The 21,831-nt window shown below is 49.1% G+C and overlaps 1 protein-coding gene across 1 annotated transcript in view; it reads left to right on the top strand.

The window, feature by feature from the left end:
* Phf2 (PHD finger protein 2) overlaps positions 1-21,831 on the top strand; it is a 43,575-nt gene that overhangs the window by 8,847 nt on the left and 12,897 nt on the right. The window contains exons 3-13 of the mRNA XM_005408895.1: positions 7,808-7,968; positions 11,007-11,148; positions 13,939-14,125; positions 15,171-15,333; positions 16,431-16,518; positions 16,974-17,080; positions 17,518-17,609; positions 18,452-18,541; positions 19,102-19,470; positions 20,515-20,634; positions 20,973-21,088. Coding sequence (XP_005408952.1) covers positions 7,808-7,968; positions 11,007-11,148; positions 13,939-14,125; positions 15,171-15,333; positions 16,431-16,518; positions 16,974-17,080; positions 17,518-17,609; positions 18,452-18,541; positions 19,102-19,470; positions 20,515-20,634; positions 20,973-21,088 — 1,635 coding nt within the window. The remainder of the gene's footprint in view (positions 1-7,807; positions 7,969-11,006; positions 11,149-13,938; positions 14,126-15,170; positions 15,334-16,430; positions 16,519-16,973; positions 17,081-17,517; positions 17,610-18,451; positions 18,542-19,101; positions 19,471-20,514; positions 20,635-20,972; positions 21,089-21,831) is intronic.

Raw genomic sequence — 21,831 nt, 5'->3', positions numbered from 1 at the left:
TAATGGCAATTGGTTTGTCATAGATGGCGTTTATACTTTCTTTTTAAAATTTATTTTTTATTAATACATTTGTGATATATAATGAATGCATTCATTGTGGGGAATTGGTATACATACATGGTACATCTTAATCCTTTACTGCCTCTTCCCTGCTCTCCCCTTCCTTTCTCCTCCTCCCTGCTCCATCTCCCCCATATCCCCTTCCCATCTCCAAAGGTCAGTTCAGTTTTCACTTTGTTCAGCTCCTTTCTTCCTCCCTCCTGCTCCCTCTCCATTCCAAGCTTTTTATTGTTGAGTTGTAAGAGTTCCTTAAATATTCTGGATACTTGTCACTTATCAAATACTTTCTCCCATCACATGTTTACTTTTTGATAGTGTCCTTTGAGGCTCAAAAATTTTAGTTTTGATAAAATTCAAAAACTGAGGTCATAAAGAATCATGCCTTTGTTTTTTTCTAAGAGTTTTACAATTTTAGCATTTTCATTTAGTGTTTTTTTTTTTTCATTTAGCATTTTGACTCATTTTGAGTTAATTTTTACGTACTGTATGAGGAAGGGGCCAACTTCAGTTTTTTGCTTATGGATATCCAGTTTTTCCAGAACTTTTTATTGAAAAGAGTTTCCTTTCTCTTTTTGAACTGTTTTGGCACTCCCACTGAAAGGCAGTTGACCTAAGATGAAAGGATTCATTTTTGGGCTCGTAGTTCTGTTGCATTACTCTGTATGTCTGTTGTTACATGGTACCATATAGTCCTTATGTATGTTTGTAGTGAATTATGGGTGTCTTGTATTTCTGTTCAGCATTTGAAATTTTGGTAGGAGTTGTGTGGAATCTGTAGATCAACTTTCCATTCTTTATTGAATCTCATTTTTTATTTCCTTCTTGTGTTTTTCTACTCATTTTTTAATTTATATTTTGGGTTTTTCCTCTAAGAGAAGCCATGTGATATTTTCCTGATTTATATCGTTTAACATTATGGTCTCAAGGTTTATCTATTTCCTACAAATGACTCAAATTTATCCTGCTTTATAGTGGAGTGACACTCCATTGTGTATAAATGCTGCATTTTCTTTATCCATTCATCTATTGATGGGCCTATAGGATGCTTCCAAGATTTAGCTATTATGAGTTGTGCTGCTAGAAACATGGGTATGCATGGACCACTGTAATATGATGTCTTTAACTCTTGAGAAGAAAACTGGAAGGAGAATAGCTGGGTCAAATGGAATTTCTAGTTTTAATTTTTTGAGGAATCTCCATGCTGAGTTCCACAATGATTATACTAGTTTACATTCCTACCAACAGTGTAGGCTTCCTTTTTTCCCTGAAGCCTTGCCAGCATTTGTTTTTGATTGATTTCTTGGTGATAGCCATTCTTTCTAGAATAAGGTATAATCTAAGTGTTGTTTTAATGTGCATTTCTCCAATGGGCAGAGATGTTGAACATTTTTTCAGGTATTTATTGATCATTTTTACTTCTCCTGAGAAGTGTCTATTCATTTCATTTGCCCATTTTTTGATTTGGTCTTTTATTTTGGGCATCTAATTTTTTTTTTTTTTGAGTTCTTTATATATTCTAGATATTGGTCTTCTATCCAAAGAATAGCTGACAGAAATTTTCCCATTCCATAGGTTGTTTCTTCACTCTGTTGGTTGTTTCCTTTACAATGCAGAAACTTTTTTTTTTTGTCTTTTTGAGACAGGGTCTCGCTATGCAGTTCAGGCTGGCCTTGAGCTCACTTTGTAGCCCAGGCTGGTCTCGAATTCCCAACAGTCCGCCTGCCTCAGCCTCCCAAGTGCTGGGAATATAGGCATGTGCCACCATGGCTGGCTGCAGAAGCTTTTTAATATAATATGATACCATTGCTTGACTCTTGATACTATTTCTTGTACAGTTGGGGTCTTGTTCAAAAAGTCCTTGCCTATGCTTATGCTAATATATGGTGAGAGATATGAGTCTAGATTCAGTCTTTTGCATGTGGTTAGCCAGTTTCCCCAGTACCATTTGGTGGAGAGGCTGTCTTTTCTCCAGTGTATGTTTCTGGTGCCTTTATCAAAGATCAAATAGCTGAATGTGCCTGTAGTTGTTTCTGTACCTTCGGTACTGTTCTGTTGATCTATATGTCTGTATTTTTGCTGATGCCATTCTGTTTTTATCACTGTAGCTTTGTAGTATAACTTGAAATCTGGGATTATGATACCTCCTGGTTTTCTCTTATTGCCCAGGATTGCTTTTGCTATTGGGTCTCTTCTGGCTCCATATGAATTTGAGAATCATTTTCTCTAATTGTATGAGGAATGCTTATTAATACTTTGTTGGGAATGTGTTAAATCTGTGTATCAGTTTTGGAAGTATGATTATTTTGAAAATATTCATTCTGTCTATCCAACAACAGGATATTTTCCATTTTCTGATGTCCTCTTCAATCTCCTTATTTAGAGTACTATAGTTTTCATTGTAGAGGTTTTTCACTTCCTTGCGTAGGTTAATTCTAAGTATTTAAAATTTTTTTGATGCTATTGTGAATGGTATTATTTTCCTAATTTCTTTCTTGGTGAGTCCATTATTGATATACAGGAATGCTACTGGTTTTTGTGTGCTGATTTTGTATCCTGCTATACTACTGAATTTGGTTATTAATTCTTGGAGTCCCTTGGTAGAATTTTTTTGGGTCTTCTATGTAAAGGATCATGTCATCTGCAAATAATGGTAATTTGACTTGCTTTTTTCTTATGTACATCTCTTTTATTTTTTTCTCTTGCCTGATTGCTCTGGCTAGTGTTTTCAGAACTATATTGAATAGGAGTGGTGATTTGGGACATTCTTGTTTTGTTTCTGATTTTGGAGGAAAAGCTTTCAGCTTTTCCCTATTTAATATAATGGCAATTGGTTTGTCATAGATGGCGTTTATCAGATTGAGATACAGACCTTCTATACCTTTTTTTTTTTTTTCAGAGTTTTTATCACAAATGGATGTTGATTTTTGTCAAATGGTTTTTCTACATGTATTGAGATGATCATTTGATTTTTGCCTCTCCATCTATTTATGTGGCAGATAATATTTATTGATTTGCATATGTTGAACCATCTCTGGATCTCTGGGATGAAACCTACTTGACTATGATGTATGATCTTTTTGATGATTTGTTGCCTTCTGTTTGCCAGTATCATGTTGAGGATTTTTGCATCTGTGTTCATTAAAGAGATTGAATTGTAGACCTCTTTTTTGTTTCAGTCCTTTTCTGGTTTTACATTCAGGATAATGCCAATTTCCAGGAATGACTTTTGAAGTACTCCTTCCCTTTCAATTTCGTTAAAAGAGTTTGAGCAGTATTGGTACAGGTCTTCTCTAAAGATTTTACAGAATTCAGCAGTGAATCCATCACATCTTGGGCTTTTCTTAGTTGGTAATTTTTTGTCTTTTTTAATTTCAGTTCATTGCCTGTTATTTGATCATTCAGGAGTTTTATATCTTCTTAGTCAGTCTTTGTAGTTCAGTTGTATCTAGGAATCTATCCATTTCTTTTGAATTCTCCAATTTATTAGTATAGATTTTCAAAGTAGTTACTAAAAATCTGGGTTTTGGCACTGTCCACTTCTTTGGATTTCTGTGATTTTGACTTTAATGAGTCATGGGGAGGTTCTTTTCTGAGCGTGTCTTCTTGTAGTTCTGTATTTCACTTAGCTCCATGTTTAATTTTTTTATTTATACTTGGAAATTTTTCTCCTGTTATTTCTGTAAACAGGTTTAAAAATGCCATTTGTTCTATCTTTTGAGTTTTTACTAATTCCAGTTAATCGTAAGTTAGTCTACTTTGCATCATCTAGAAGTTCAATACATTTTTCATGTTCTCTTACTATTTTTAAGGTATCTCTGCATAATTGTCCCCTGAAAGCAGCCCTGTCTTTTAGTCCTGACATTGTTGTCCTCAAGTTGGTCACTTCTGCTGCCGTTTCTTTAAATAGAATTTTTAATCTCTTAGATTTTTGTTTGGTACCTTTTCATGGACTCCAATTCTTTGCTAAATTGGCACTTGTGTTTTCTATCATTTTGTTTAGCTCAGCTAGCTTTTTATTGGTGTCTTTTGTAAATTTGCTGATTCTTTTGCTTATTATGTCCATTATCTGTGTAATTATACCTTCTTTGAGCTTGCCAAGCATCTGTTGATCTGTTTTGTTTTGTTTTTTTTTTTCTTTTTTATCTCTTCTGTTATCCTTCGGAATAATTTGGTTGTGTAGTTTTTTATTTTCTCCCTCTTGATTCCCCATGAATCAGCTTTGGGGGAGTTGGGAGCTTTTGGAGGCATTTTGTTGCTTTGTCTTCTGATGTTTCTATTTTGTTTTGTGCTAAGGTTTGCAGGTTGATTATAGTCGACTTTGTTTCTAGTTTGGAGATCTCTCTAGTTAGTGTCTGCTTTTCAGTGATGCCCTCTGGCTATGGCTAACTACAGCTCATTGCCTCTGTAAGAAAATCTGACCACCTTTGTTAATTTGGGAGTGGAGGATGGTGTAATTGACCCAGTGCTCAGTTCTCTGACAATATTTTCATTTCATCCTTATTCTTGAATGATTCTAATATTCTGAAGTTGATCTAAAGTTCTGTAGTAAAAATTATTTTCCTCTAACTCTTTGAAGATACTATTTTACTATTTTTTGATATCTCTTGTTGCTGATACTCTGTTGTCAGTGTAGTAGCTGGGTTTTGTTTCATTTCTGGTAAATGTGGTTTTTTTTTTTTTTTTTGGTTTTTCTCTGGTACCGGGAACCGAACACACGACCTTGCGCTTGCCAGGCAGGCACTTTTGCCGCTGAGCTAAATCCCCAGCCCTGGTAAATGTGGTTTTTGTCTCTGAGAAGCACTGAAGACTGTCTTCTTGCTTTTGATGCATCATGAGTATATGTGCCGTTTCTGGTTCGGCATTTGTTTTCATTTATTATTTATTTTGGTACCAGGAATCAAACTCAGGATCTTGTGCTTGCCAGGCAGGTACTTGTGTCACTGAGCTATATCCTTGGCCCTGTTTTTGTTTATTTTTCCCAGAACTCTGTATCCTTTTAATTTGAGGAGTCATATTTCAATTCTGAAAAAATATTCTGTTTTCTTTTTCATTACCATTGCTTCTGCATTCTGTCATTTTTCAGAATTTTCTTTCAGTTTACTATCTTTTTTTTTTCCCTATCCAGTTGCCATTTAATGTATCTACTAGGTTTTAAATTTTTAATCATATTTTTATTTCTAGAATTTCTATAAAGTTTTAATATTATTTGGTTTTTTTCATACTACCCTGCCTTTTGATTAATCTCATTATCCATTTAGTGTGTTTAATAGATTCACTTAACATCCTCTTTTCAGTTGTTCTGTTACCCTCTGTTCTTGGGATCGGCTCTTTTGGTTTGTGTGTCTGCTGGCTCCCTCCTGCAGTTCACTTCCTTCTGTGAAACATGATTCTTCAGGAGATGCATTTTTCTTCGTAACTAGCATGTCCCAGGTAGCCCAGGTCTTCCTACAAGATGATTTTTTGAGTACCTTTTGCTGTGACCTTTGTGAATTTCCCATTTGGTGTTCTAATCCATGTATTTAATGTTAATTTGAAATTCTCCCCACTGAGACAAGAGCTTGGGGTTTAGATATATCGAGAGAAGCTTTCTACCTCTGCCATGCTAGATGGGAGACTTCTGGTGGCTTCTGAAGCTTACTTGGCAGGACCTTGGTGTTCCCTGAGCTCACAGTTGTCCACGTACATTTTCTTCTTTCTTACCTTGACTTCATTCCTACTGGTTTATTCTTAATGCTATTACCTTGTGATCAAACCAGCAGACACTGTTCTGTCCCAATCTTAACTGACCTCTTGGCAACACTACATTGTAGCCCTCTCCCCTGGAGGTTCTGTGTTTTTCTCACACCTGCCTGCTTCCTCTCCTGCTCACTGCTCTCCTTGAGGTACTGCCTGCCAGGGGACTCGTTCTTGGCCCCCATGCCAGGGCTATACAGCTTGACTCTACCTTCTGGTTCTCTTGAGCTTCTGACCTGTCCTCTTTACCCAACTGGTATGTACCCTGGAGGATCCGACATGCATCTCACACCAGATAATGTCCCTAGCTCAGCTCTTGCTCTGCTTCTTTCCCTTTCACACATCAGTCACCAGTCTACCCACCTTTGCTTCTCCCTATCCCCTCCAGCCTAACTGATCGGGCACTGATCTTATGAATCTCCCTTGTCTCTCTTGTTTACCTGTCCAGGCACCCCCTGAGACAGTCACCTTCCTTGCCATAGTTAGCTGCTCCTGCTCTTGTCTTGTTGCCATCCCCTGTCTATGTAGTAATGAACAGAACTGCAGACTATGTTGCTGCACTGCTCAAACTGTTCTGTAGTTCTCTGGTGCACTGGGCCTGAAAGGTGAGCCATGAGCAGGGTGGACAAGTCTTCTGACTGCCAGGCTCCCTGTCATCCCTCACGTCCAGAGGTCTTTGCTGGAATAGTCCTTGCGTCTTCTCTTTGGCTCTGCCAGGCCTCTGCTTAATATGCTGCTGTCTTCCCTCATAGCATTTCCAGTTGTGATGAAGCCTGTTCTTGCTGTCTTCTGGCAGGGCGAAGTGCCCAGAGCAGTGTCCGCACACAGCAGGGTGGGGGCTCTCTCTAGGCCCCCACTGCTCCTGGGAGATTGCTAGGACATGCCATGCTCTAAGACAGTCATTCCTCCCTTTTTCTGTGTGCCACTTTATCTGCCTCTGGCCCTGTGGTGGCAGTTGTGTCCAGTAGAGGGCAGACCAGGACTGGGCACTCAGGAGGGTCACTGTGTTCAGTCTTGTAGATGTCTGGCCCTGGCACTGCCACCGTCTCTGGGGCAGAAGTGTGAGCAGGGGGGAGACAAAGGGCATGGAGTCGAGGGCCCTGGGTTTTCCCCTTGGCTCCGTGCAATTTCATCCATGGTCCTCCAGGCATGGAACCTCTGGATCCCTTCTTGGGGAATAGACTCCATCCTCAGTTGCAGCAGCTTCTTCCCTCTTCGGTCCTGCCCCTGGCAGATGCTCCAGCTGGGTGGAGCTGGGCTTTGTAAAGAGTGGAAAACCCTATCGGTGCAGTAAGGAAACCGAGCCCCAGGAGGGATGACCGAGAGGCCTGCTCAGGTCTGATGGTTGGCATGGCTGTGTTGGGCAGCTCCTATAGCTCCAGATGTGGGATTTCAGCCTGGGACCTGGAAGCAAAAGCCACAATGTCTTGAAGATGTTGTGTTGGGCTCTTGTGTCCCAGGGCCATGGGGAGAGGTAGGAGTTGGTTTGGGGCCTGGACTCACTGTGTGGGAGCTCTCCCTGGATGTGCTCCCCTGCATGGCTCATTCTGGGCAGTGAGGCCTCATGCCCAAGCCTGCCACGGGAGCAGTGGAAACATCGCTCTGTTCTCAGGCTGGGCTCAGTTGTAGTGGGTAATAGAAAGAGAGCCTACCCCAGCCACAGTGCCTCTTGCCACTCTGCATAGTGAGAGGGGAGACTGGCTCGCAGGGATGCAGCGGTCTCCCTGTCCCTTAGCACTGGGGCCCTGACCTCCATGTCTCCATGTGTAATGTGGGTGGGGCCAGGGGCACAGGTGGTAGGAGTTTGGTTCTTACCAAACTCCTGTCCTGCCAGCATGTCCTGCCAGCCTGTGACTGTCCCTGTAACCCCAGTGTGGTAGTGTGGGCTGACTACTCCAGAGGCCTGGGGGAGCGTGGGATCAGATGCTGCAGGGCCATTCCTGCTGCGACCCTGTCTGGGCCTGACCAGTGCTGGTAGCCATGGCATGCCCGCTGACCTGTACTTTCCCCACAGTGCTGAGGACGTGGTGTCCCGTGTGCCGGGTAGCCAGCTAACACTGGGCTACATGGAGGAGCACGGCTTCACTGAACCCATCCTTGTCCCGAAGAAAGATGGGCTGGGCCTGGCCGTGCCAGCCCCTACATTCTACGTTAGTGATGTTGAGAACTATGTGGGTAAGTGCAGCACCCCTCTGGGGGCCTTGGGTTTTTGGCTATATTTTGTGTACTAGCCCCACAATCTGACTGCCCTGGATGTGAGATAACCAAGTGAGACACAGGCCTCTGTTCTGGCCTCTCAGATCAGACCTTGAGTCTTCCCAAGACAGTAGGGACCTTGGTGGGCCTCTCCTCCTCTCAGTAACTTCGGCTCTTACGAGGGAGTTGGTTTGGGGACCCCCTTGATTCTTCAAGCTATGAATTCTACTATTCTGTGTCACGTCTCTGGCGTATGCTGGAATCCGGGGGGCTGTAGGTCCCACTTCCTGTCCTGGATGCCAGCCAAGGACTGGCCTTCCTCATCAGCACCACAACCTGTTACCTCTTGCTGCAGTGTCTCCTCTTCAGGGTTCCTCTGGACTCTTGCTGATGCTATTGATGGATGCAGTCCTATGTCCACTGGCAGCCACAGCCCTGTGACATGGGCAGTTGGGGCCACATGGATGGAGGGAGGTGTCTGTGTCAGACAGGGGTCAGCACACCTGGCAGTGACCCTCGTAGGACCAGCAGCCATGCAGCTGGGCTCCGAGGCCTGTGTTTGCCAGAGCCCACATGTTAGTAGAGGTGCCTGAGAGTGGAGGGAGAGAAGAAGAAGCCCTGAGGACACACATGTAGGATGGGAGAGGCCTGAGCTAGGCTCAGAGAGGCCTCTCCACTGCTGTGCATTTGACTGTTGTCTCTAAAGCCTGATCTGGGCTGTTGGGAGACTCAGTGGGATCATCTGTGGGAGTGAGCCCAGGGGAACATAGCGGCACCTACCTGGGAAGCCATTCTGTTCCATTTTAGCAAGGAGCTGGGGCCATGGGGCCATCCGGGTGCAGCTCACAGACTAAGGCAGAAGGGTGTGTCTACACTGAGTGGGGGGTAGGGGGGCAGAAAGAGAGTCTGGAGGGCTTTCTCCTGGGCTGGGGGTCCAGGAGAGTGGCTCTACAGAAGAGTCATTCTAAGGCAGACTGTCTGAGCTGGTGCTGCCCTGGCCAGAGCTGCCCACTGGGTCCCTGAGCACTTGTGTGTACAGACAGAATCACCCAGCAGTTTGTCTCTGCCCTGCTCCTTGTGCTGATAGCCAGCCATGTAGCAGCTGTTCTGGAAGAGTACTGGGGCTCCCAGGCTCTACTGCGGTGGCCAACCATCCCTCTTTCCTGTACCATGCCTGGCTGCCACCTACCCAGGGCTGCCTCTGGAGGAGAGGTGCACCAGTGAGAACTGCTGTGTCTAGCTAGTGCTGGTCAGGCCAGGCATCTTGTACCCTTTCCACACTAGGGCTTATTGCACCTCCTACAGCTCTGAGAGCCACCAAAACTCTGGCCACAGGGTCCTGCTCCTCCACAGCTATCATTGCAGAAGGGTAGAACTTTGAGCAATAAGTTTTTCTTCTGTCTCCCTCTCTCTCTTTTTAATGAACCTTTTTAAGCACACACAAAACAAGAAAAGTGCGCAGCGAGCCCCTTGCACCTGGCGCTAGCCACAGAAACCACCAGCTTTCTGCCTGTTTTCTTCAATCCCCCCCCACTCCCTCCCGTTTTAGAGCAAATGCTTTTATATACATATTTTTGCCCACAAAGCTCTAATGTGTAGCTTGAAGTGATGATTTTAAAAACAAATAATCACAGTTCCATCATCACACTCTACAACGTTCTCAGTAATTCCTTTGTAGCTTATAAGACCCGATTTAATTCTTTCCAGTTCTCTCAAAGATACCCCTTTTACATCTTGCTGTTTCAATCAGAATTAAAAGAGGGGTTACCTGTTGCTTTTGGTTTTGATGCGCCTGAGGTCCCTTTTCCTTTAGGACAGTCCCTCCCCTCTTCCATTCATCTGGGAAAGCAGGCTGTGGGCCCAGCAGAAATTCTTGTATCAGAGACTTGGCTGTCGGTGTCCCTGAGGTGTGGCCTGGTAGGTCCCTGTGTCCCAGGAATTTCCTGTAAACTTGATCCTTGAGCCTTGCTTAGACATGGGTTCTGTTTTTTGGCAGGTCTTCTTCCTGGGTGGGTGTGCAGACAGAATCACTCATTGGGACCTCTGGAGGTACCTCAGTGCTAGCAGGAACTGGCACCCAGCCTCCTCTGCTCTCAACAACCCAGATTTCCCTTACCATGTATCTGAGTAGGCACTTAGACACTGTCAAGGGGCAAGTAGTCTGTTCCACCTGTCTTTCTCCTCTCTCTACTGATCCTGGGTCTTCCGTAAAGAACTTACCCTCTTTAGTTATTTGGTGGTCCCAAACTTTTCCTCGTCAGCTATTCATCAGTTGACCAGTGTTTAGAATAGTGAATGGCCTGATTATGAGTTAGCTTTCTGTTACTATAACAGACTATCTAAGACAGTGAATGTAAGGAGAAGGTTTATTGGGGGTCATTGTTCTGGATGTTCTAGTTCATGATCCATTCATAGCTTTGGGCTTCTGATGAGGGTATACATCATGGCAGGAGTGCATGGGGGAGCAGAGGAAGAGGAAACCAGTCCACTCCAAGGACATGACCTCTGTGATCTAAGGACCTTCAACAAGGCCCCGCCCCTGCTCCTACAGGTTCCACCACCTCCCAATAGCACCATGGGCTGGGGACTGAGAATTTAATGCATGGGCCTGGGGGACACTTACCCAAACCATAGATATGCAGAGTTCTTGACTATAATGTTTGAAGTATAGGTATGGCCCATGTATTATGCAGAATGTGCTGTGCAGGAATGGACTTGTTCATAAACATCTGTGTGTTTATCTGCTGACCTTGCCACCCTTTCTGGGGCCTGAGATCTACCACCAAACAGTGTCACCAGGTCCTTGTGGCAGTTGCTACCTCAGACGCTGTGAATCAAGGGGAATAGCAGCAGGGGTGATGTTAGTCCAGAGCCTCAGGGTCTACCTTCTTGTTCTCAGTGGCTGCTGCTGTGTGCAAGGGCAGCTGAGGGCATGCAGCGTCCACCTCATGTGTCCAGACATGAGGGAGGTCATGCCACCTCCTTCATGTGCTCACATCCTCCTGCTGCCTCCCCAGGGCCGGAACGGAGTGTGGATGTTACAGATGTCACCAAGCAGAAGGGCTGCAAGATGAAGCTGAAGGAGTTCGTGGACTATTACTACAGCACCAACCGCAAACGGGTCCTCAATGTCACCAACCTTGAGTTCTCCGACACCAGGTGATAGGGCCACCCTGGATGTGGGGACTGCAGTGCCTGGCTTGGGGACCTCTCCTTGCTCTCGGCTGCTGTCAAAGGCACATGGAATACTAGACCCAGAACCTGGTCCTCTCTGCTGTTTCTCTTTGAACATGAAAAAATAAGGGACAATTCAGATAAAAACAGAGAGTAAGAAAGCCAAATCCTTCTGGTTTGCCCCTTCCCACGTCCCAGAGACCACTGGTGCGGCATGGAGTAGCCTCTTCAGGACACACATACTTGGGACACAGTCACACTCATGACACGCTCATGGACACGCAGTAACTCGTGCATGCCAGGGCACACCATACTCACTGACTCATGGACACGCTCAGTGATGTCGTGACACAGTCGTCACACATCTGCAGCATGCTCACTAACTGGCCCACAGCCCACTGTCCCTGCCTTCCCAGTCCCACCTCTGCTCTCTGCTTTTCTCAGGTCACAAGGCCCTGTTGTCCTTGTCTTGCTGAGTCCCAGGTGTTGTTGTCACGGGCCATTGTGGGTGGAGTGCCTCCCTCAGGCTGGTCACTACTGGCCCTGCCCCGTTCCCAGGACTGTGTACTCACTGGTCAGCACCTACCCTTCACACCCCTCCCTGGGTCCCACTGCCCACCTCCTGGCCCTTGGGAAAGACCCAGAGTGGCCGGGGAGAGTTTTGCTTTTGCATCACTTCCACTTTACCTACTTCCAGAAAGCATGCAAGATAACATACGTGGAGTAGGACATAATACAAAGTGAAGGAATTATTAAAAACTTCACCAAGAAAGAGAACACAGGACTATGCCAAGAACCATAGAAAGAGAGTGTAACTAGACACAGGATCTTATTGGAGCTTCCTGACAGCAGAGGCAAAAGGGGTAGAAGATGGCAGCAGAGAAGAACTTGGAGGAAGGATTGGCTTGAAGGCTGCACTTGGCATTGTTTGCTCTGATGCCACAGAACATGCTGAGTCATTTTTCTGTCAGGGTGAGATGGTGTTTTGGTCTGGAATTTCACCCAGACCAGGGACACTCCTTTGCCTCCTGTCCCCCTGAACCCCTGAGCCTAGTCCACTTATGCCCCAGAGCATTCTTGTGGGCCAAGCCACAGTGCAAGCTCTGAGATCCCATCCTGTACCACCCGAGGGAGACAGTGTGGCTTCTTTCTCATCAGTAAGTCACCCTCAAGATGTCAGCCAGTCTGTGAAGGTCAGGCCCAATCCCACAGGCTGTCAGGGGCAGCTCTTAGAGTTTGCTGCCTCTGAGTGTCCACTGTACAGTGGGTCCAGGGTGATGTGCATGCACTGATGTGTCACTCATGGCAGTCTTTGGTGCTCACTGGGATATTGGGACCCTCTCCAGTGCAGAGGGACTGGTGTGACCCCTGAGTTGCAGGCCAAGCAAGGAAAGAAGGACGCCCAGGGTTCCATCAGGAGATGGGGGAGTAGGCCCCTGTGCTATACTGGGTGCAAAAGGCCAGGCTGGAGCTGGACTACAAGGGACCCTCTCCAACCAGCAGGGGACCCTCCCCTAAGGGTAGCAGTGCCCTTGGGACATCATCTGGGGGGCACTGAGGACTCTTGGGAGTGGGGATTGAGAAGGCTGCCATCTTAGAACACTCCAAAGATCTAAAGGTGAGGATTTGTGACTGAGGTTGCTGAGGGTGGGTCTTTAAGGTGGAGAGCTTTTCTCTGCTGATTAGGAGGGACACAGACGAAAATCCAATCCAGACGTTATTACTCACAGGGCCTGCAGTGCACATGACAGGTCTGGAGGTCAGACACACAGAGGTCAGGGAGTACACACAGGGAGGGAAGGAGCAGTGGGGCAGGGAATTGCCCAGACAGGTCTCCTGCAAGGGATTTTAGTTTGTGGTTTTATGGCAGGCAGGCATGAGTTCCAGGGGCTCATGCTCTGAAGAAGAGGGCTTCACAGTGGCACCTCTGCACAGTCCACATACTGCAGGGGTCAGAGCTGTACCCCAGGAAGGTGGTCTCTCTGCTGGCGTCGGGATGGGGCATGCTGAGGACATGGAGGAGGCTGAGCACTGCCCAAAGTCCAGGGACATCCAGTCTTTTTAAAGTAGATGTGGAGATAGCGTCAATTACAAGGGTTCACTACCGAGAGTTTCGTCTGAGTACATGTGGCCTCCGAGGGGAAATGAAGACGGCAATGTGAAGGACAGAAATTTCAGCCAGGGTGATGGAGACATGAGGGACCCCTGTGTGGCCCGAGGCCGCAAGAATTCCACGACCTTATTCTCCATGGAGGCTGAAGTGTCACCACCCAGCTGTTGCTGAGTACAATGTTTTTGATGCAGGGACAGTTTTTTAAAGTCACAGGCTGTTCTACCAGGGACATTGAATTGAATCCTCGCTGCCTTCAGCTTTCTCTACCTTGCTTTAGTCAGCTGGATTTGACAGTGACCCAACATGGCAGGGAGTCACAGGCTGCCTGCTCCCTGCCGTGGAGGGCTGTGGCCTTTACTTAGGTGACACCAGGAGGTACGTGGGCTGTGTGTAAGGATTTACTCCCAGGACCTTGTGAATGTGGGCCAACTAGGCATGACCTGCTTTGCAGTTCCTTATGAAGGGAGTTCTCAGGCCTTTTCCTCTGCTTTCTGCTGGCTGTGGAGCCAGCACTAGTGGCCTGAGTAGTCACGGCTAGTGGCTGTACTCCGTTTGCCCTCTGGTTGTCTGTATGATGGGTGCAATGCCATGTACAACACCTTTCCCACCCCAAGAGCATCAGGCTTTGTGATCACTAACCAGTGTTCTTGTCCTGTCCCCAGAATGTCCGGCTTTGTGGAACCACCTGACATTGTGAAGAAATTGTCCTGGGTGGAAAACTATTGGCCTGATGACGCATTGCTGGCCAAGCCCAAAGTGACCAAGTACTGCCTGATCTGTGTGAAGGACAGCTATACTGACTTCCACATTGACTCCGGGGGTGCCTCTGCCTGGTATCACGTGCTCAAGGTGGGCATGGCCCCCCAGGGCACATCTTGCCTTTGGCAGCCCAGGGTCTGTCCCCAGGACTCTGCTATTATTGCTCTGGGCCCTGGGGCCACCTAAGTAGCCATAGGAGGGACACTGAGATACCTTAGCCAAAAGCAGAGGGCATGGAGACATACCTGGTAGAGGGCTGGGGGTGCATCCGGGACCAGTAACATGCATGGGATTGAAGCTTCTTAACAGTTGGGTGAGGCCACTGGGTGACAAGTGCTCAGAGAAGGTTGACTTCCGGTAAAGGGGTCAGCCAGAGTCAGGGTCCACACTGAAGCCACTGGCTGGGCAGGGCATGTGAGCTGCAGAAAGGGATGGGGGCTGGTTACTGGGCACAAAGAGGGAAGCCAGAGAAAAATGGGGTACAAATAGTATCAGGAACCTTAAGCTTTGTGCTCAACCAGTCACAAACTGGGGTTCTCCAGACTAATGGAAGCTTAAGCTGGGGTGCTGTATTTAGGTGCCAATCCTGGCTCTGTGAGGCTCTGAGCAAGTCGCCACTGTCTCCCTGAACCCATGTTCCCCCCAGTGCGGGAGGATGAGGGGCTCATGGCTCTGGGTGCAGAGTTCTCCCTAGGGCCTGTTGGAGGCTGCCTGGGGAGGGAAGGGTGGCCCTTTTTAATCAAGCCTGTGAGCCTGGCACCTCTTGACAGCAGAGCCACTTAGGACTTGCTGCATAGCTAATTGCAGGCGTATTTCTCCCTGGGCACACATATGCCATTCAGTGTCTCAGATAAATGGCGTATGGGAGTATGAGGTGAAGCCCGACCATGCCAAGGCTCCTATACCTAGAGCTTTCCCAGTGTGCAACCTTCTGAATTGTGGAGTAGCACTGGCTGGGATGGGGCCTGGGCAGGTTGCTGTCCATCACCAGGCTGCCCAGCAGCCCCAGAACTGAGTCTCATTGTTCCCGACACCAGACAGGCTCTGCCGAACCCCGCCCTACATTCCCAGCCCAGAATTAGCCCTCCTTGCATGTCCCTGGCATTGCAGCTTTTCCAACGGACTCTCTCGGCAGGGCGAGAAGATCTTCTATCTGATCAGACCGGCCTCAGCCAACATCTCCTTGTATGAGCGCTGGCGGTCGGCTACAAACCATAGCGAGATGTTCTTTGCTGACCAGGTGGACAAGTGCTACAAGTGCATAGTAAAGCAGGGCCAGACCCTCTTCATCCCCTCAGGTGAGTGGGCCCCTCCCTCGCCCCCTCACATTGGTTCCTCTCTTGTGCAGTATCCCTGGCTAGCTGCTGGCCCAGCCCAGTCCCCACGGAGGGACCAACAGTGGGCAGGGTGTGCCCCCACTCTGGTCAACACCCGGGCCAGACAGTTCCCTGCAGCCTCAGGGCCTGGATCCCCATGGTCAGGCCCCTTGCATAGGGAAGGTGGCTTAGCCCAAGGTTCCAGGAGCAGCTGGGCCATTGAAGAGGGCAAGGGTGGACCTGAGAGGGGAAGGTGAATGTCTGCGGATTTGGGACTATTTATTAAGGGGGGTTTGGAACCAGGGCAAGAGAGGGAGCCCAGACCTCCTATTGCTGCATCTAGAGTCCACTATCTAAAAGACTTCTTCCTATCAAAGTATGAAACTGCAGTCTGGATGTCCCATCTTTAAAAATGAACAATTAATGGGAGGCCCATAATATCTTTAAATAGCCAATCAGTGTTCAGATTTTCTAGTGGTTACATATGTTTCTTTTTTTCTTTTCTTTTTTTTTCCTGTTTTAAACAAGGATCCAGAGAAGTCCTCAGAGTTCAGTTGATCTCTCAGCCTCTGAATCTCTGTCATCTTTAAGTCCTAGATGGGCCCTTCCTTCTCTCCTTGGCTTCCTCAGTTAGTTATTTTGGGAAGATCTGTAGTTTTCTGGGAGTCTGGCTATGACTTTGTCCCTCAAGATAACCGAGGAACAAACTGTAGTCTCCAGGACTGTGATGGCCCTGACTCCATCTCCTCTTGCCCCTGCATGTGGCGATCTGGGGCTTATGTGCACCTTCTTGGTCTGGGTGCTGCCCAAAGGTGGCCTGAGCATCTGCCCTTGCCTCCTGGGTCCCAGTTTCCATGTCTGAGTGGTTTAGGGCTGGATTAAACAATCTGTACCACTTCAGACATGATTTCTTCTCCACCCCTCACAGAAGGTGGAGCCAAGGCCAGAGAGCATCTTGCTCGTAGGCAGCCAGGGAAGGTTGGGGCACCGTTATGGACGACAGGAACCAGAGCCCATGTCGAGCTTGCATGGAAGCAAGGCAGAGGCTAGCTGGCTATATCCCTGTATATTTCTCCCAGGCTGGATTTATGCCACGCTCACCCCTGTGGACTGCCTGGCCTTCGCGGGACATTTCCTGCATAGCCTGAGTGTGGAGATGCAGATGAGGTATGTCCATAGTGCCATCTGTTCTCAAGGTCCTGCCTTGCAGGGTCCCCTCCAGCCAAGTTGGTGTGATGGACTCTGGTCTAAGTCCTGGATGGGCCTAATCTGTGGGTGGCCTGGGTACCACTGTCAGTGTTGATGGGTCTCTGTGCTGAGGAGAAGGCTGGGGAGGACTGTGGTCTTACAAAGCTCCTGAGGGGCTGGGGCTGGACAGACTTGTGATGATTTGGGTCACTGAAGATTGCTGCCACCTTTCCTGGGCTTTGCTAAGCTCCTGATAGCCACAGCCCACAGCTTCCACCCAAGACCGTCACTCCAGTGTGTTCCCCTGGTATGCCTTGGCCAGTGGGGCCCACGGGGAGCCTGAGCTGGCCTGGCCTGGCCATGGCCTTGGCGTGGCCTCTGGTATGGCCTGCTTGGAGCTCCATGCTCTGACAGTTCTGTGCTGTGGCTTCCAGGGCATATGAAGTGGAGAGAAGATTGAAACTGGGTAGCTTGACTCAGTTTCCCAACTTTGAAACTGCCTGTTGGTACATGGGGAAGCACCTGCTGGAGGCATTCAAAGGTACCGGTCACTCTGGGCTGAGGGGCTGAGACTGTGGCCCTCAGAGAGGGCCGGGGGCCTGGGGCAACCCCAAGACCAGGTCCGTTCTCTTGGTCTAGGTGTCACAGTCCTGTGGCATGGCCTCTCTGCACAGCCTGAAGTGGGGATAGGAAGGCGGCTGGGGGTGCTTAGTGCAGCCCTGTGGGGACAGCACATAGCTCATGGCCTGGCACAGATGTGGGCCCTTGCTGAGGCAGGGCTGGGGAACTGGGCAGAGGGAGAGAGCCAGGCTGCCTATGCCAGGGCCCTGGTGGGCTAGCTGTGGATAAGACAGTGGAGGACATGGGCAGGGTTCCAAGAGGAACCGTTGGCAGTTGGGCAGGTGGAAGACATAACCCACAGGTGCCCTGGCCTTCTGTGGACTGGGCACCCCTGAGCTAACCCGGTCTCCTCCCCAGGGTCTCACAAGTCTGGGAAACAGCTGCCCCCTCACTTAGTCCAAGGAGCTAAAATTCTCAATGGTGCTTTCAGGTCGTGGACGAAGAAGCAGGTAGGAAGCAGGTGGCTCATGTTCTTGGAAAGGGGAGTGGGTGATGGGGGTGGGGGGCAATACCCAGCACACATCCTCTCAGCAGGTAATGGGGTGGCTCTTGCCTACCCAGGCTGGCCCAGAGATTGCCTTTGTCCCACGCACACAGAGCTGTCCCCTCCTTGCTGCTGACACTGACTGAGGCTTTTAAGGGGTGGGGCAGATGGCTGTGTGTCAAGAGTGCCCCTCTGCAGTGCCCTGGTAGGGACAGCACTGTGTGAATGTGGAGGAGACAGGGACCACCCAGGACCAGGCATCGGGATCTGGACAAGGAGCTCTGGGAATACTGTCTTGGCCATTCCTGCCCAGAAGCCTCTGAGCCACTGTCCCCCCAGTGACCCTATGGCGCTGGCCTCCTCTGGTAGCAGAGATGGAGGACAGAGAAGCTCACTTCTGTTTCCCCCTTCTCCTCTTGTTTGGATGGTAGCTGCAGGGGAGGGAAGGGTGGGCTGATCCTCGGGCACCCTGGGGACACTGTCTCCTGCTGGGACACTCTGCAGAGCCCCCTGCCTACTGCAGCCTGAGGGTGGAGGTGCTCTCCCAGGTCAGGCGGAGCCCATGGGAGCCTGTGGGAAGGCCTTCACAGCAGATGCTAGGCAGAGAGCCCAGTGTGTCATGTGCCTTGCCCGGGTGATCTGAGGAAGAGGATGCTAACTCTCTCCCAGGGCCATCCCAGGGCCATCCATTATATGGGTGGCAGTGGTCTTGGCTGGGCAGGCGAGGAATGGCCAGATGGGATGTGAGAGGTTGAGGAGCTATGGCAGCCCCCAGGTTGGTGCCCACTGACCCTTGCTATCCCACAGGCGTTGGCAGAGCACGAGGATGAGCTCCCTGAGCACTTCAGGCCGTCACAGCTTATCAAAGACCTGGCCAAAGAGATCAGGCTCAGCGAGGTAGGCCATACCCTGGGATGATGACGGGTTGGCCAGCCCCTCTCTGGGCCTAGACTTAGCCTGATCCTGAGCTGTGCCCATGCAGCTCACTTGGATGGGTCTCAGGAGGAGGGCTGGGCTCCTGGTGTGTGCATGGAAGCAGAGATGGAGGACAGTGCCGCATAGTGTGAGGGTTGGGAGGGACCCAAGTCCTGCCCTTCAAATCCCAGCTCCTTGAATCTGAAGGGCCCAGCAGCCTCCTGTGCTTGCATGGGATGGAAGAGCTGAGGAGGTGGAGTGTCAAGGGGCTGATGATCTGGGTGATGTGAGTGTGTCACTAAGAGTGTTGGGTGGGTGAGTGTGTCTTGGTGACATGGGGCAGTGTGAGCATGTTGTATGTCATGGGATGGGTGTTGTTGGACGATGGTGTGGGGATGTTGTGAGCAGGTCACAGGGTGGTGTGCTTTTCTAGGCTGGCTACCTCCCCTAGTATGGCTGTGTGGGTCTCCTGAGACTGGGCATGGGACCCTCCAGCTGTGTTGTGGAAGGAGCACATGTGACTCTGTCCTTTCCCCACTCAGAATGCCTCCAAAACTGTCCGACCAGAAGTGAACGCAGTTGCCTCCTCAGATGAGGTCTGTGACGGGGACCAGGAGAAAGAGGAACCCCCGTCTCCCATTGAGGCCACCCCGCCTCGATCCCTCCTGGAGAAAGTGTCCAAAAAAAAGACTCCCAAGACTGTGAAGATGCCCAAGCCATCCAAAATCCCCAAGTCCCCCAAGCCCCCCAAGCCCTCAAAGCCCCCCAAAACACTGAAGCTCAAGGATGGCAGCAAGAAGAAAGGGAAGAAATGCCGGGAGGCAGCCTCACCCACCATCCCCAACCTGGACCTGCTTGAGGCCCACACCAAGGAGGCGCTGACCAAGATGGAGCCACCCAAGAAGGGCAAGGTGGGCCTACGGTCAAACTCACCTCGGCATCACTGAGGCATTGTGGCACCTTGCTGTGTGTCTGTGCCCTCCAGGGTTTGTGGCTGTGGGGAGGCAGACAGCAGGGGTATTGCTGTGGGAACAGTCTGCCTGGTGGCCTTGCTGCTCTGCCTGCTCCCAGCCAGGCCAGGTCCCAGGGAGGCATCTGTGCCCCAGTAGCTGCGGAGTAGGTGAGGCCCACAGGGAGGCAGCTTGGTGAATTTGTGCTGTGGGAGGGGCAGCATCCAGGAGGGCCACCCTGTAGAGGGGCCAGAGTGGTCTTGTTTTCTGGAAACAAAGCTGTCCCTGGCGCTAAGGCCTGAGATGGATGAGGTGTCTGTACAGAAGCAGGGGGTGCTGGTGGAGGGGAGAGGCCCTAGTGCCAAGTGAGAGAGAGGAGCCAAGCCCGCCTGACTCTGATTAGAGGGTCTTAGGTCTGGGCTTCAGGAATCCAGGGCCCTGAGACCAGTCACCACTGAATCTGAGCTCCTTGGGGGAAGGCTATGACCTGCTTCTTAGGGAGCCATCCTCCCAAGGTTGCAGTAGGATGTGCTGGTATTCTCTTAGGGTAGTCATGGATGGATGGGTGGGTAGGGGAATGAATGGATGAACAGATGGAAGAATGGGTGAACAAAGGAATGGGTGACTAAATGGATGGATGAATGGATGAGTGAATGAGTGGATAGATGAATGGATGAACTAATGAGTAGGTAAATGCTAGGATTCATAGCTACATTAAGAAAAGATGAGTGTATGAATGAATGAGTAGATGAATGGATAGATGAATGACTGGATGCATGAAGGAATGGATGGATGGATGAAGTAATGAGTGAATAAATTGATGTTTGAATGGCAGGATGAAGGGTTGGATTCATGAACATATAAACATATGAATGGATGGGTGGATTAATGGATGGATGATCTGAATTGTGGGCCAACAAGAGTACCCACACTTTTGTACTGTAACCCGAGGGAGTCCCACTTACCCTCCATGTCTGCCTTTGGATCATGATGGCTGTTTTTTAGGCCCCAAAGAGCGTCTTGAGTGTTCCCAACAAGGACATTGTCCATACGCAGAATGACGTGGAGAGGCTGGAAATCCGAGAGCAAACTAAGAGCAAGTCTGAGGCCAAATGGAAGTACAAGGTGAGGTGTGAGCACTGTATGTGGGTGGTGAGTGTGAGCAGAAATGTGAACCTGTGAGGCCCTATGTGTGTGTAAAGACTTATATAGGCATGTATCTGCCAGTCCCCAGGACGTGGTGCCACAAGGCATATCTGTAGGCGGCAGCCTGGGTGCAGGAGGACAAGCCTGTTACTGTTTGTGTTGGTGATGACCTCCATACTCCGTGGTCTGGGGCAGCTCTGCAGACCTGGGGCCGGGCAGCCATCGGAACCATGCACTGCTTTCCCTGGGCATTTTCCTGACTGTTGGCACCAGTTGGGCTCTGTGTGGGCTCAGGGACAGACCTGTCTTGCTTTCAGAACAGCAAACCAGACTCCTTACTGAAGATGGAGGAGGAACAGAAGTTAGAGAAGTCACCCCTGGCTGGAAACAAGGACAAGTTCTCCTTTTCTTTCTCCAACAAGAAGCTCCTGGGGTATGTGAAAGGTTGGACAGGAGGGGTGACCATGCAGGAACCTACATCACATACACACCACACACATGGTGCCTGCAGCCTGCTTCACACACACACCATACACCATGCAGGCATCATACACGCCACATGCTGTGCATGTGTCCCACATTGCACGCACACACATACACACACAGTACCATGTAGGCACCCACATCATACACATACCATGCATGCATCCCACGTTGCACACACACACCATACATGTGCAGGCACCATCTCCCCCCCACACACCATACCATGCAGGCACCCCATATAACACACACATATACACTGTGCATGCAGCCTGCCTCACACACACACACCACACACCATACAGGCACACCACATCACACATAGCACATACCATGCATGCACCCCTCATTGCGCGCGCACACACACACACACACACACACACCACACACTGCAGGTACCCTGCGTCATACATACATGTCATACCGTGTAGGCACCCCCACATCACACACATGCCACACTTCTGCATCACATTCCAACAAATAGAACACATCCATTGTACATGCACACATTCTGTGGGCACACCTAAATAACACATCAAATGTATGTACCACATCATACAAAAACACATAAGTTGCCTCTTACACACATTTACACACACCACATACATACACATGCCACACAGATGCACACATCATATACATGTACCGCACGTATACACATACTGTATATAGTCATCATAAACACATACCACA

This window comes from Chinchilla lanigera, unplaced genomic scaffold (assembly GCF_000276665.1).
Source record: "Chinchilla lanigera isolate Chin_1 unplaced genomic scaffold, ChiLan1.0 scaffold00114, whole genome shotgun sequence".
Taxonomy (NCBI): domain Eukaryota; kingdom Metazoa; phylum Chordata; class Mammalia; order Rodentia; family Chinchillidae; genus Chinchilla; species Chinchilla lanigera.
Note: the sequence above shows the minus strand (reverse complement) of the source record. Positions and strands in the feature narration are given on the sequence as shown.